Below are 12,420 nucleotides of genomic sequence, written 5' to 3'. Positions count from 1 at the left end.
ATCACATTAAATAAATCAGTCAACAGTGATATTTATTATGATTCCATGACGACGTGAAATTATCGCTGTAAGTTTTTTTGAAAATTATCGAATTACCTCCGACTCCGAAGAAGGAGGGCTTTTTCGTTCCAATGTGAAAATAAACGAATGCAGTTTTTACAAGACAACAAGCTCGAATGCAAAATTATCTGTTTATTTTGATGCACGAGTGTAATTTTGATGAATATATCCTGAGTAAACAAAGTAAATGTGGATTCATTTTATTTCTATTATATTTTATTGCACTTTTAATTTTATTATTTATGCTTATTAAATATAATTTGAATATCTTAGGTATGTCAGGAAGACATTTGATGTCTAATTCAGCATGAAAAGACACCTGTCAAATATTTTTTGTAAACAATGCAATTATCGTTGAGTGATAATTGCACACTGTGCAATTACCGCTGTAATTTTTCGATAATTGCACACTTCAAACGGACAGATTATCTTACAAAGAAAATATTTGCTGTAAGTTTTTTTGAAAATTATCGAATTACCGTTTATTAATACCTTTTTCCCTATGGCGTTGCTGTGGATGAGTGAAATAATCATATTAATCCAACAGTAAATAAGTAAAATAAGTTGAAGTTTTTTCCTTTGCGAAATGTACAATCTGTGTAAAATAAATAAATAATTCCACAATTCAGTTTAACTACAGGGTGTTCCGAAAAGATTGGAGCAATTTCCATTTGCATGGTGATAGAGAACATTAAACGGATATGAAAATGGTATACGTTTTAGCATACGTAAATCGATGGGTATTTTTAGATATCCTCAATTAAATTGTCATCCACATTCGCTTAAAAACGATTTTCCCAAAATCGCAATGCGACCGTGATTTGACTGGCCCGTCTATCAGCTAAATCGCATTAGCTGCGACTTGAGTCTCTAGACGGAACGCACGTCCGAAACTGTTCATGTCCCAAGTACATTAAAGGAGTAATTTGCGATCAACCGCGAATCTCCAGTTGCAGACGCCATCGCATCACCAAAACCGTACCTTAAATCTGCCTATACTAGTTATTTAAAATGAAAATGGATAGTTTAATTAATATTGCAATTTATTATTGAAACTACGGTTTACGAAATTACATTAATACAGTCTGGAAGGTTACGGATATATTTGAGGCCAGTAGCAAAAGCTAGTGAGCTCTAAAAACCAACATTCTACTTGAAACAGGATAGCGTATTTGGGGCTCATTTTGGGACTAGAAAGTCGAAATTTAAAGAATTCGCTAGCTGAAGCTTTGAAACCTCGAACAACAAATATGCTTAATTTCCTATAAATGTTATCATAAAATTGACATACTCTTAAACACTTAAAAAATACCTATCAGTGTTAAAGCATTGCAGGGCGCAAATTAAAAAATCTGTACAATACAAATACAAATTTTAATTTAATAAAAAAGATTTGCAAATTAGACTTACTACTATAATAATACAATTAAAATGGTTTAAAATGAGGTTACAAAAGTTTGGCTTAAATTATCGACCTTCATTTTAATGAAAATTAAGTGAAATTGAGTTAGTGATGTAGGACGTAGTGGCCACTTTCCAAACCATATATAAAACTGAAAATTATGAAGCGATTTTACAAATTTCCGATTAGGAAGATAATTATCTGGGAAAATTGCATCTCTTTCGGCAACAGAATTTCATTCAAATTATCTAACATATAGCCAGTCATTTAGTAGTAGCAAGTGTTATTGACATGCCGGCAGCCAATAATACTATTCTTTGAAATCCGAAACTCTATCTACTGTAATTGTGAAAATACAGAACTTTTATGACTTAGTGTTTACTCATTAAAGTGCGGACTTTTGAACTGGTCTCGTCAATTATTACATGATACTCTAGACTTACAAGATCAGTTCAAAAAATATCCCCGTCAAAGGGTATCAAATGTTCGCCGAGTGAATTTTTTGTTGCATCATGTCCAGCAATATGTCGGAGTACTGCTGCATCAGATCTATGACCGATTTCGATCCGCTGGCACCTTTTGACACTAAATCATTCCATTTCTTAATGGTATCGGTTTGATTCACATCAATATTACCATTATTCTGCTTGAATTCATTGAAAATACAATCGTGGACAATCTGGAAAAATCATTTTGTTAGATTTAATTAGGAAAACAGGTTTGGGTTATTTCTTGTAAAGCTTCGAAATCAACCAGCTTCGTTTATTGGTTGTACATAGAAGAACGAATGAAATAGACCATGCTGCTGTTAATTATATAATATGATTTTTGTAAAACTCCGTACGAATCAAAATTAGCAACGTCACAAAAATGTTTAAATTACGATTAATAAATAAAATTATTATATCTCAGTTTTTCTACTTTCTGTGCATTTTGCAAGTTTCTTAAAGTGCAAATGATAATATTGGAAGTATAAATAAATGGCGAATAGAAAGAAGTAAAAAGTCGTAAATAGTGTTAGCAGTTAGACATCAATATGAACCGGTCGCCTCTAAAAAACCATCTGTTGGATTGATCCTGTTCTGAGATGAGAGAAAAATATTGTATTTTTACAGCGTACCTTATGACTTTTAATCACAGACATTTTGATACGATCCATAGCTTCAGGTTGCGATTCTCCAGCATCTTCGTTTTCTTTGAACCTCTGGTAGATCTTCACAACGTTGTCGATTGTCGTTACCAACTTTCGGCTGACCTCTTCAGAAAGTCGATTCGAAACTGAAAATGGCGAATTTTTCAAAACATTGCTAATCTAGTAAAATTTAAAAACTTACACTCGATGGATGAAAGATCGACATTTTCGCTGCACAAATCGAGCTCGTCGTTCGCTGTACTGGCGTCAAAGTGCATCGAATGTCGTGAAGCTGGAACAAAGTGTTGTGTTGTTATGTCAAATTAAGGATACCAATTTAGTGCAACTAGCTTAGCTTCCAAAGGTGTGTTTTTGGGAAGATAACATTTAAAGTAAGTATTAACAGTTTCATAAAAAAAAATAGTTAAAATTTGCTTTTCTGTTTCTTCGCGTCATTTTCAAGTTAAAATTTCCTAAAGAAAATTTGCTAGTCAAGAGCAGCTTGATACTGATGCAGGAAAAATGTCATGAAACAAGTTCAATATTGGGAGCTCAATTTCCAAGCTATCGATAGCTTAATAATTAAAATAAATACCCCGTGGGCCGAAAAACAAGAAAACGCATTCTTTAAATCGACCCGTCCGTGTAAACTGAGCCGATAGGACAAAGTCAACTGTAAAATAGTAATTGTCGACACTTAATTTCAATCACAGTTTGATAAATTATGTTAAGAACTACATAATTTGGATATGAAATGATTTTTTTCATTTTCAAATTCAACTTTACTCTGAATTTGAACCGAACTCTTATTTAGACATAAAATAACTACTTTGTCGACACTTAATTTTTCACCTGACGCTTAAAACTTCACCAAGTTTCTGCGGTAAAAATTAACATAATCAGTAAGAAATTGCTTCCATGAGTGTATTTTTATAAATAAATAATTCAATAGCTTTCAGCTGTTTCTTCCATCTGATTTCGATCTAAGTATTACACTGGTGACTTTAAACTTTTTTAACTTTAAAGCTCTTTAACTGATAAAAATACGAATTTTAATTGAAACATAAATATTTCTATACAATTACAACAACGCGGGAGCAATATTGATTGTTGCAAACTTTCCGTTTATAAAGGAAAAAACGTAGCACTAATTTATGAAAATTTATTTATTTTACCCCTTTTCGGATCCTTATTGTTCATATATCCATGACTATTTTCAAAGTTCTGTTGTCTGCTCATTCTTGGCGGTACTTGTGGTTTCTTTGGAGCCTCCTCGTCGTCTGAAGTCGATACGTTGTCTATCCCAACTTGACTAAGATTACCTGCAGAAATCCGAACGTTTTGTAATTTATTTTTAATGTGGCACAGCTGAACTTCAAAGTTTTGTCAAACAAACAATAAACATTTGATTCTTGAAATAAACAATAATTGACGTTTCCAGAGTTTTAAACAGTTATACGGCATTAAAAAAATATCTAAAATTTACAGATTTGCATCGCACATTGAAATTTTTTTTTTTTAAATATGTAATATTTGTATAAAAAACACTTTACACATCTAATTTCATTTATAAATAATGTATATTAATGTGTTTTTGGACAAGGCAAAATTCTTCAGTTGTAATAGAATAAACGAACAAAAAAATACTTGTTGAAAAGTTAGAATATAATTACACAGTCATAACTACATATCTAATAAATAAAGCTTTTCCAAAATGTTTATTAAGTGGTGATTTAGTCATTTATTGCCCAAGTCTGAAACAAATGTTGAACATTTCCTTTCCGAAGCGAACTGAGCATTGAAACTCATGTCGAACTTATAAACAAATATCTTTATCCAGAAATAAACATGGCTCGATTATAGGTCACACCTAACAATTCCACTACTTAAAACTTTTAATAACTTTAAAATCAAAGTAAAACTAAATTAATCTTCAAAAATACGTAAATAAAAAAATACAAAAAAACGATGGAAAAATATGATTATCAATATCGATTTTGTAAAACTAAAGAAGGGTTTGAAAAGAAGGTCAAACTGAAGAAGACAGCTTTGGAATGCATTGAAATCAAACAGCATTTATTTTTTGAACTAATTGAGTTTTTCATGCAAATTAATGTTGTGTTTTTCTATTCTCATATATGCGCTTAATAATTTTTTTATCAATCTGTTGTTCACATCAGCGGCACATTTGGAATGAAACAGATTAGAAATTCAGGTCAAAATACCTTACTACTTTGAAACATTCAATGAATTAAAAAATATAATGTCAAATACAATTTAATATACATTTCGGAATCGGGGTCTGTATTACATACATAGAAGTTTGCAACATAAAAGAAAAACGAATAGACTAGGAGGGTTTCAGATTGGGATGGATCTAACGTGACATAACTTAGATAACTATTGGAATCGCTCGGGATTGGTGTACCTATTGAAAATATTGAGGTGCGCCAGTTTGAAAAAGTGGACTTGATGCATAAACAAACAAAAAAGGGAAAAAATGAGAAAATTGCGTTATTAAATTTTCTATAAGATAGAGTTGGTCCGATCCGTAGATTTGAAATGTTTGCTGCAAAATGGTCGAAAGTGCAAAAAACAAGGTAGTTTTAAATTATTCATTTAAAAATGAATAAATAACGAATCTCGTTTGGTATTGCAGTCAAGTAAATTTCTCTAAACGTATGGCGTGATTGGGTTATTTTTTCATTGCTAAATAAATAATTTAAAATTACCTTGTTCTTCACGTACTTTTTGCACTTTTGGGCATTTTAAATCTACGGAAATCGAACCAACTCTATCTGCTAGAAAATTTCATAGCGAACAAAAATGAGTATACATTCTTTCTCTAAAATGCATACTTACCGAGCTATATGCGATTGTTCCCGAAAGAAACGCGATTTTCGCATTTTTTTCACGTATTCGTTGTTTATGCAAATAGCACATCTTTTCAAGCTGGCGCACCTCAATATTTTCAATTTCTATATTTGATTATCTAAGTTACGTGACGTGAGAGCGATATTTGAAAGATTTCGTCGTAATTCTCCTGGCGTTGAAATGGATGCTTTATTAGGAAAAACCTGGGACATAGTCGTCATATTAGCAACCAAAAATGAGAAAATTTTAAGCAATGTAAAATTTTCATAACTTCTATTACTAAACGAGCTAAAGAAGTAAAATTCTCCTACTTACTTGTTGAATACGATTGTTTATTCCTGATTTGCAAGGGTTTCTGAATAACTTTGTTATGCGAGCTAATTGTTGGTCTCATTAGTCGAGACATTTTCTTCTCATGCGAATCATTTTCAGAGTCTGAATGCTGATTAAGGACCACGCTGGACTTACTGCGCATCATGGAATTGTTCTTGACATAGCGAGGTGTTATCCGGGCTGGCGGTGAGGGTTTCTTACCTTAAAAAATAAAATTTAGTAACTAGGTACAATTAAGGTAAAATGTGTGTGATGAAACAATAAGACATGAAGAGAGAGTAATCATTGGAAGGACATCAGTTAACAACAATTTAATAGGGTTGAAAGGCAAAATACAGATAATAGAGTAATTACATAGAAATGAAAGGAAAGAAATAGTTGTGGATTGCTTCATCTGAAATGTGTGGAATTTTTTGAAGAATACGATAGAAACATAAAAAGAACTGCAACAAGTAACATTAGTAGCTATTAAGAAGTTAATACAGCAATGTTAGTCATGCGGTAATTAAGCTTAGCAACAGCAAACACATAATAAAAGAAACTCCGCCGGATATTATCAAAACATCAAATTAACGATCAATCTGTTTTAAAGGGCAAAACAGTATTGACCACTAATTCGAATCAATTTATTGTGCGTTGTGTAAGCGTGTTTTGTGTCTTTGTTGCCACTAAAACTACTTACTCGGCTCCGAGTGTTTCCGTTTGGGCGGCACATTTTGCATGCTCAAATCAGACAAACTACACGATCTCCTCAAGCTCGATTCTGGACTAGATGTGTCGTCTACATATTCTGGAAAACATGCAAAAGTCCAACGGTCACGGAGATGAACAAAAACGAAACTATAAAGCGTACGAACACATGACGATACATTGGAAAGGGCGGGATGAAAATGTGAATGAAATGAAAAAATATATATATGAAGGGTACATAAATCAAATAAAGAAAATAATAAAAGTCAAGGTATGACACGAATACAGAATATGCTTGAATATTCAAAATAACAAGCATGCCAATCCAAGCAAAATTCAACGTGCTGAGCATAAGTTTAGAACAGTCAGAAGGTTTTTTAGAATTCCGAAAAAGTTTTAAGATGCCGACAAAACATTAAAATAATTATGAATATTGAAGTAATTTATTTATTAAAAAAAAACTGTTATCGAAAAATACAGCAATTATAGTAGTAATTTTTTAAAGTTTGTAATTCTAAATGGCTATAGACCATATCGGTTTTTCCGTCAATAATTTATATGTTACGTGAATATAGGACAACGTTTTCCAAAACGAAACGGTGGCGTAACTGTATTACTTCCAATATTTGTTCGTAAAATAAAAAATGTGTAACGCAACAAACAAACATCATTGCAAATACACCAAATAATTGAAAAAACCATCCATCTATTTGGAAAATTATATTTTCTTATAAATAGAGCACTATTTACAGACTAATCGTATCAATTGCAAAAAAGGTTTAGATGTTTAATGAATATGTTACTTATATTAAACGAAACCCCAGATTTTTGGATAAAGTTCTAAATCCTTCAACCTTAAAAATATCACGAATTTGCTAAAACATTATAAGAAAGGTCTCTGTTATCTTCGAACAATGTGAATAATATACAATATGACATTTTACTTGCTTCAATATTCAGTACACATCAAAATCCTTTTTGCACGTATAACATATAGTACACTTTATTTAGCTTACCTACTGTCTAAGCTTCGACTGTTTTATTTAAACTTACTTACAACATGCTAACACTAACACGTGAAGACATTCTTATAACAATCACAGCCATAGCTACTTACTAGAACAGTCCAACCTTTTTCAAATATTAATTGGCATTTTAAAGAGACAAACTTAAATGTTTAAACTTTTTTCGCTTGCAAGTTCTGGCAATGTTCAATATGCAGGCAATTTACCCTTACGAGAAATAAAGGAATATTTAGTGGTGCACACTAAAATTGATGTCTTTGTAAACCGTACAAATATTTGTGTATCGTTTGTACATTAAAGTTAAATTATATCATCGGTTTTAATCCAGAAAAATTAAAATCGAGGCAAACATAAAATAATTTGAAATGCCAGTAGAGCTTCCAAATATGTTGTTTCGATTTCGTTAATTAATTACATTAATTAAGTGGTTTGTCGGTGTTTCAATTCAAACACTCTGTAAATGTATGTATATAAACAAGCATTTTTTTCAGTTCCGTTAGATTGGCCAAGAACTTGGCAATAATTTTCAAAAAGGTTGGTCTTACATTGACATGCTAAAAAAAGCGTTTTATACAATCTATAACGGTTCATGCAAAATCTAAGTTTTGTGATAAAAACGAACTGCGAGACAAATCGTGATAGAGCTTCATTATCACCTTCACTTTTATTCCTGTCGTCCCTTTGATCATTCTGATTCATTTTCGAATTTACATTGTCATTATTACGGTCAAAGTTCAGTCTTCTCTCCACGAAACTTGGTAAGCTCAAATTTCTTCTTCGGTATTTTATGTGAGTAGCTTGTAGCTTTGTCAAATCGTTATAGTAGCTTTGAGACGTAGTAAGGCTTTCAAACATTGAAGATAGGGCTTTCACCTTACTTCTCGAAACGTTTTTCTTGTATATGTCGACTAAGGTGTTAATTTTATGGATTTTTCGCAGTATCCCATTAAGGATTTTTATGTTTTGAAGAGCTGTAGCTATTTTGTCTTGCGGAGATATTTTAGACCCTTGTTTTTCCAATTGCTAAAAATGAAAATTAACATTTTTCTTGTAATCAACTATTTTTTTACGCAATCTAATACCTCATCAGTTTCCGCTTGGCAATGCATTTGCTTCTTTAACACATTTTCCACTTGCAAGGCAGTGTTTTTATTCAAGCAAGCGCCTTTATTCCACACGTTTACTTCCAAACTATCAAACACATTCCTATTAAGCTCGGCATCGGAGGAATAATGCCCTTCATTGTTTAAATTTACGTCCAAGGAATCTAAATCCATCTTGGACGGAGGTGATTTTTTATCTAAGCTGTCATAAAGCTCACTTAAAATGATATTTTGACGGTCGGAATTTTGCAAGTATCCACTACAAGCGCTAAAAGATTATAATGTGTTTTAACTGGCATTTTCGATTAAAAAAATACACCAAGCAAACTAGTTATACCTATCTCCCCCTGTTACTAGCCTCACATTACTTTTGGAAAAAGTAGATCCAGCTTCAACTTCCATGTCCACGTTTTTTTCCTTAAAACGCAATTCTAAAGTATTCTCCCCAGCAAATACCAGTTCTTGAAATTCACGCTTGCGATTGTTTAAAATATTCCCATTATCTTGAGCTGAAACGCCGTGATCATCAGTTATGTGAAACTAAATAAGTTTTATAGCAAATAAATTCTACTAAAACTGAACAAAATATATCGCCTCAAATGTGTGTTTTATCAAAATCTATAGTAAACTGACCGTCCGGCGTCTCACCGTTACTACTTTTCTTGTAAAAGTCTTCTTTTCGAATATATTCATACGTCGTTTTTTTCCTCATTTTTGAGCTGTGGCGCCTAACAGCTTTGGGCGGTTTGTGAGTAATTTTTTCACTATTATTTAATAGTCCCTTGGCAAATAGATGTCTATCTAAACTTGAGGTCTCCTGAAATTCCACAATAACTTAAAAATCGTTCTATTCCATAATGAATATTTACAACAAAAATCCTACATTGTCTGTTTGAAAATATGTATTTTTACCTGTATGTTATTTCTATTCGTATTTTTCTCAAAATTTATCGTAGACAAGGTGAAGCTATTTCCATTATTTTTATTGCCGTGAGCTCTTTCTTCGAATATTTCAAGGTTCTGGTCAGGCTTGTTGTTGAGCACATTACAAAACCGACTTTTATATTGTCTATTTTTCTGAGCCAAACTCGGTATAAACATTTCGGTATTATCCGCTTTCACCTTCTGTGCTTTAGCTTGCTTAACCGGGACATTTTCTTTGCTTTGTTTTGCAGTCGTTCTGAATTTCGTTGTGCTTGTTTCGACAAAAAATGCGACCTTAAATGTAAGTCAATAACATACAAGCAATCTTACGAAAATAGTTGCCACTCACAGGTTTCTTTCCCGAGCCCTGGGCAATGGTGCTTTCGAACTTCAAAAGCTTTTTCTGAAAGTCCTCAGATCCTCTGCCTTTCTTTGCCACAATTTCTTGTGGGGTCTCAAAGTCAGTTTGAGTCTGACACGTTTTCATATTACTTCTTGCGCGATCAGGCTTGCTGATAGCATTTTGGTTGGGTGGAAACTTTAACTTATCATTATTACACACTTTCTTATCATCGCAGATACCGCTAGAGATGTATGAGTGATCGACGAAATTCTTGGGGAGACTTGATGATAGTTCACAATCAATTTGCGAGGATATGTTTTTGGGAAGGCTTTGTGAATGAGGCATATTCAGGCTCGCCTAGAAAAATCCACGTCGGAAAATTGTACCTTTAATCTAACATGTCTAAAAAAGCCTTTACCTCGGCACTAGGTTGTTTTCGTTTGTCCCCAAATAATATTTCAAGAGGAGCACTTTTACAATCGCTCTCATTTGAAAGCACACTTTCTAAACTATTGCAACAACTCTTTGTATGACCTGAATAAAAATCATTATAATCCAAATTGTTTTCATCAGACAGAATACTTTCTTGGCTGCCTTGCATGGAGTAATGTTGATTCAAATAGAACGATTCGCTTTTTGGAATATCCTCTGAAATGTTTAATATACAAAAAAGTATAGAACTTTCAAAAATTCTGGAGAAGCAATAAAAGCTCCTTGACCACTTTATTTAAGCAAAACTTTTCAAATTATTTCAACAAACCTATATATTCTTCTTGATACTTGTAAATTTCATTATTCGACACACATCTTCTAGGTGGTACTGTCTTTCTACTTTTCTTTGCTCCATACGAAAAAAAGCTATAATCTTCCAAAGAATCAGAACTGAAATTCGAATCATCTTCGTCTTCTCCTTTATCATGCGTAATAGCTGGCTCAGCAGTTTTATCGATATTCTGATCAGTGAAACTTTTCTCTATCTGATCATATTTTTTGCTAAAGTCTTGACTAAACTTTTCGATATCGCTACAAATTTGCTTAAAGCCTTCATCCGTCGATTTAGACTCAAAATCTAGGAAATAACTAAAATATATTTATTAGAAGTAATAATAGAACCCGAAATAACTGAAATGTATTTGAGTAACATCCTATGACTTTAGATGCTTTATGTACATAAAGGTCCATCTTCCAGTTTCGTCTGCCAATACACAATTTAGAAGAAATTGTCATATTTTAGCATGAATTGTTCCATTTTTAGTATATATATTTCTAAGTTCGATCATAATTCAATGTTACGATATGGTTTTATTCTGCACTTTTAAAGACTGTCGATGCAAATTTTCAATTTCTCAGATACTAAATTTTAAAGAACAAATCGCAGGGAATAAATATGAAGTAAATTCAGTCATTACGCCGATACTAATCATTATTAAACGGCGAAAAGATGTGATTTATGTCAGAAATTTGTCCCTATTGATCCTTAATTAAAATAAATTAAATCAGTACTTAACTTATGTTAAGTTATGTTAACTAATGTTAAGTTACTTATGTTAATTAAAATAAATCAGAACTCTTGGCCCTATGAACCGTGAAAATGCAAGAGAGTCAAACGAATAACAATCTCTTAGCTGATTGACTTAAGAAGATCGACTAAATGCATTTAATTATATCCCTCTCATCAATAAGAAAAATATTCTTAAGCAAAAGAACCCAATTGGTTCGGAAAAAATTGAAATTTTAGATAAACTAACAAAGAGGCTAAATACCATGTGAAAAAAACATGGAATAAATGAAGCAACGGTTAAGACAATAAAGCGATTAGAAGATTCTTTTCGAAGAAATGATATAGCGACACTTCGACATATAGTCGTATAAGAATAATAGCGAACTAGAAAAATATGCAATTATTTGGATAATCGTAAAAATACCATCTACTTATTATAGAATTCAATGCAAGGATGGCTAAAAAAGGACATAGTCAAGACTAAACGGAGAAATCGCTTTCGGTGACGAAAATAATATTAATAATTGTATTTATTATAAATACAATAACAAACTTATTTCCAAGTATAAGACAATCTCACTACTATGACCATGCAAATAATAAAATAAAAATATGCAAACGAATACAAAAAAATAATAAAAAATCAGGTATGTAATCCCGATGAGTGAATTATTTAATACTGATATACAGGATGTCTCACGGTCAGCGTCCATTACAATATTTCGGGAAGTAATACGATTCGAATCCCGCAAATTTGGATAATGGGATTTTCGGAGACGCTCTTTTCAGATGAAATAACAGCGACATTATGCGACTTCCGGTTATACCCACAGTTGTGAAAAACGCCGATATTTTTTCCCTTACTGACAAAACCCAGAAGCTTACGACTTCTAATTTTATAAAACTCCGAAGAATAGTAAAAGTTAATGTTTATTGCTCGCTTTTCTTGTTTATCTCATTTTCCACAAACATACGAGTACTTTTCAACATTTCTTTAACTTCCTTAGATCGCATTTACACTCGATATGAATTA

General features: G+C 32.2%; 1 protein-coding gene across 7 annotated transcripts in view; it reads right to left on the bottom strand.

Annotated features, from left to right (window-relative positions):
• Positions 1-1,085: 1,085 nt before the first annotated feature.
• Positions 1,086-12,420, bottom strand: part of LOC109542150 — a 73,747-nt gene continuing 62,412 nt past the window's right edge. For 6 of the 7 annotated variants that reach the window (XM_019911229.2, XM_048666161.1, XM_019911232.2 and 3 more), the window contains 13 exons: positions 10,647-10,966; positions 10,305-10,534; positions 9,893-10,243; positions 9,532-9,837; positions 9,253-9,436; positions 8,957-9,128; positions 8,599-8,887; positions 8,173-8,539; positions 5,784-6,002; positions 3,770-3,916; positions 2,797-2,886; positions 2,583-2,740; positions 1,086-2,141 (listed from right to left, as the gene is read on the bottom strand). In XM_019911229.2, coding sequence (XP_019766788.2) covers positions 1,941-2,141; positions 2,583-2,740; positions 2,797-2,886; positions 3,770-3,916; positions 5,784-6,002; positions 8,173-8,539; positions 8,599-8,887; positions 8,957-9,128; positions 9,253-9,436; positions 9,532-9,837; positions 9,893-10,243; positions 10,305-10,534; positions 10,647-10,966 — 3,034 coding nt within the window. In that variant the 3' untranslated portion in view covers positions 1,086-1,940. The remainder of the gene's footprint in view (positions 2,142-2,582; positions 2,741-2,796; positions 2,887-3,769; positions 3,917-5,783; positions 6,003-8,172; positions 8,540-8,598; positions 8,888-8,956; positions 9,129-9,252; positions 9,437-9,531; positions 9,838-9,892; positions 10,244-10,304; positions 10,535-10,646; positions 10,967-12,420) is intronic. The other variant, XM_019911230.2, reaches the window with a different exon arrangement.

The sequence above is a fragment of the Dendroctonus ponderosae genome, unplaced genomic scaffold (assembly GCF_020466585.1).
Source record: "Dendroctonus ponderosae isolate FM_Combo_2020 unplaced genomic scaffold, Dpon_F_20191213v2 Dpon_F_20191213_4, whole genome shotgun sequence".
Taxonomy (NCBI): domain Eukaryota; kingdom Metazoa; phylum Arthropoda; class Insecta; order Coleoptera; family Curculionidae; genus Dendroctonus; species Dendroctonus ponderosae.
Note: the sequence above shows the minus strand (reverse complement) of the source record. Positions and strands in the feature narration are given on the sequence as shown.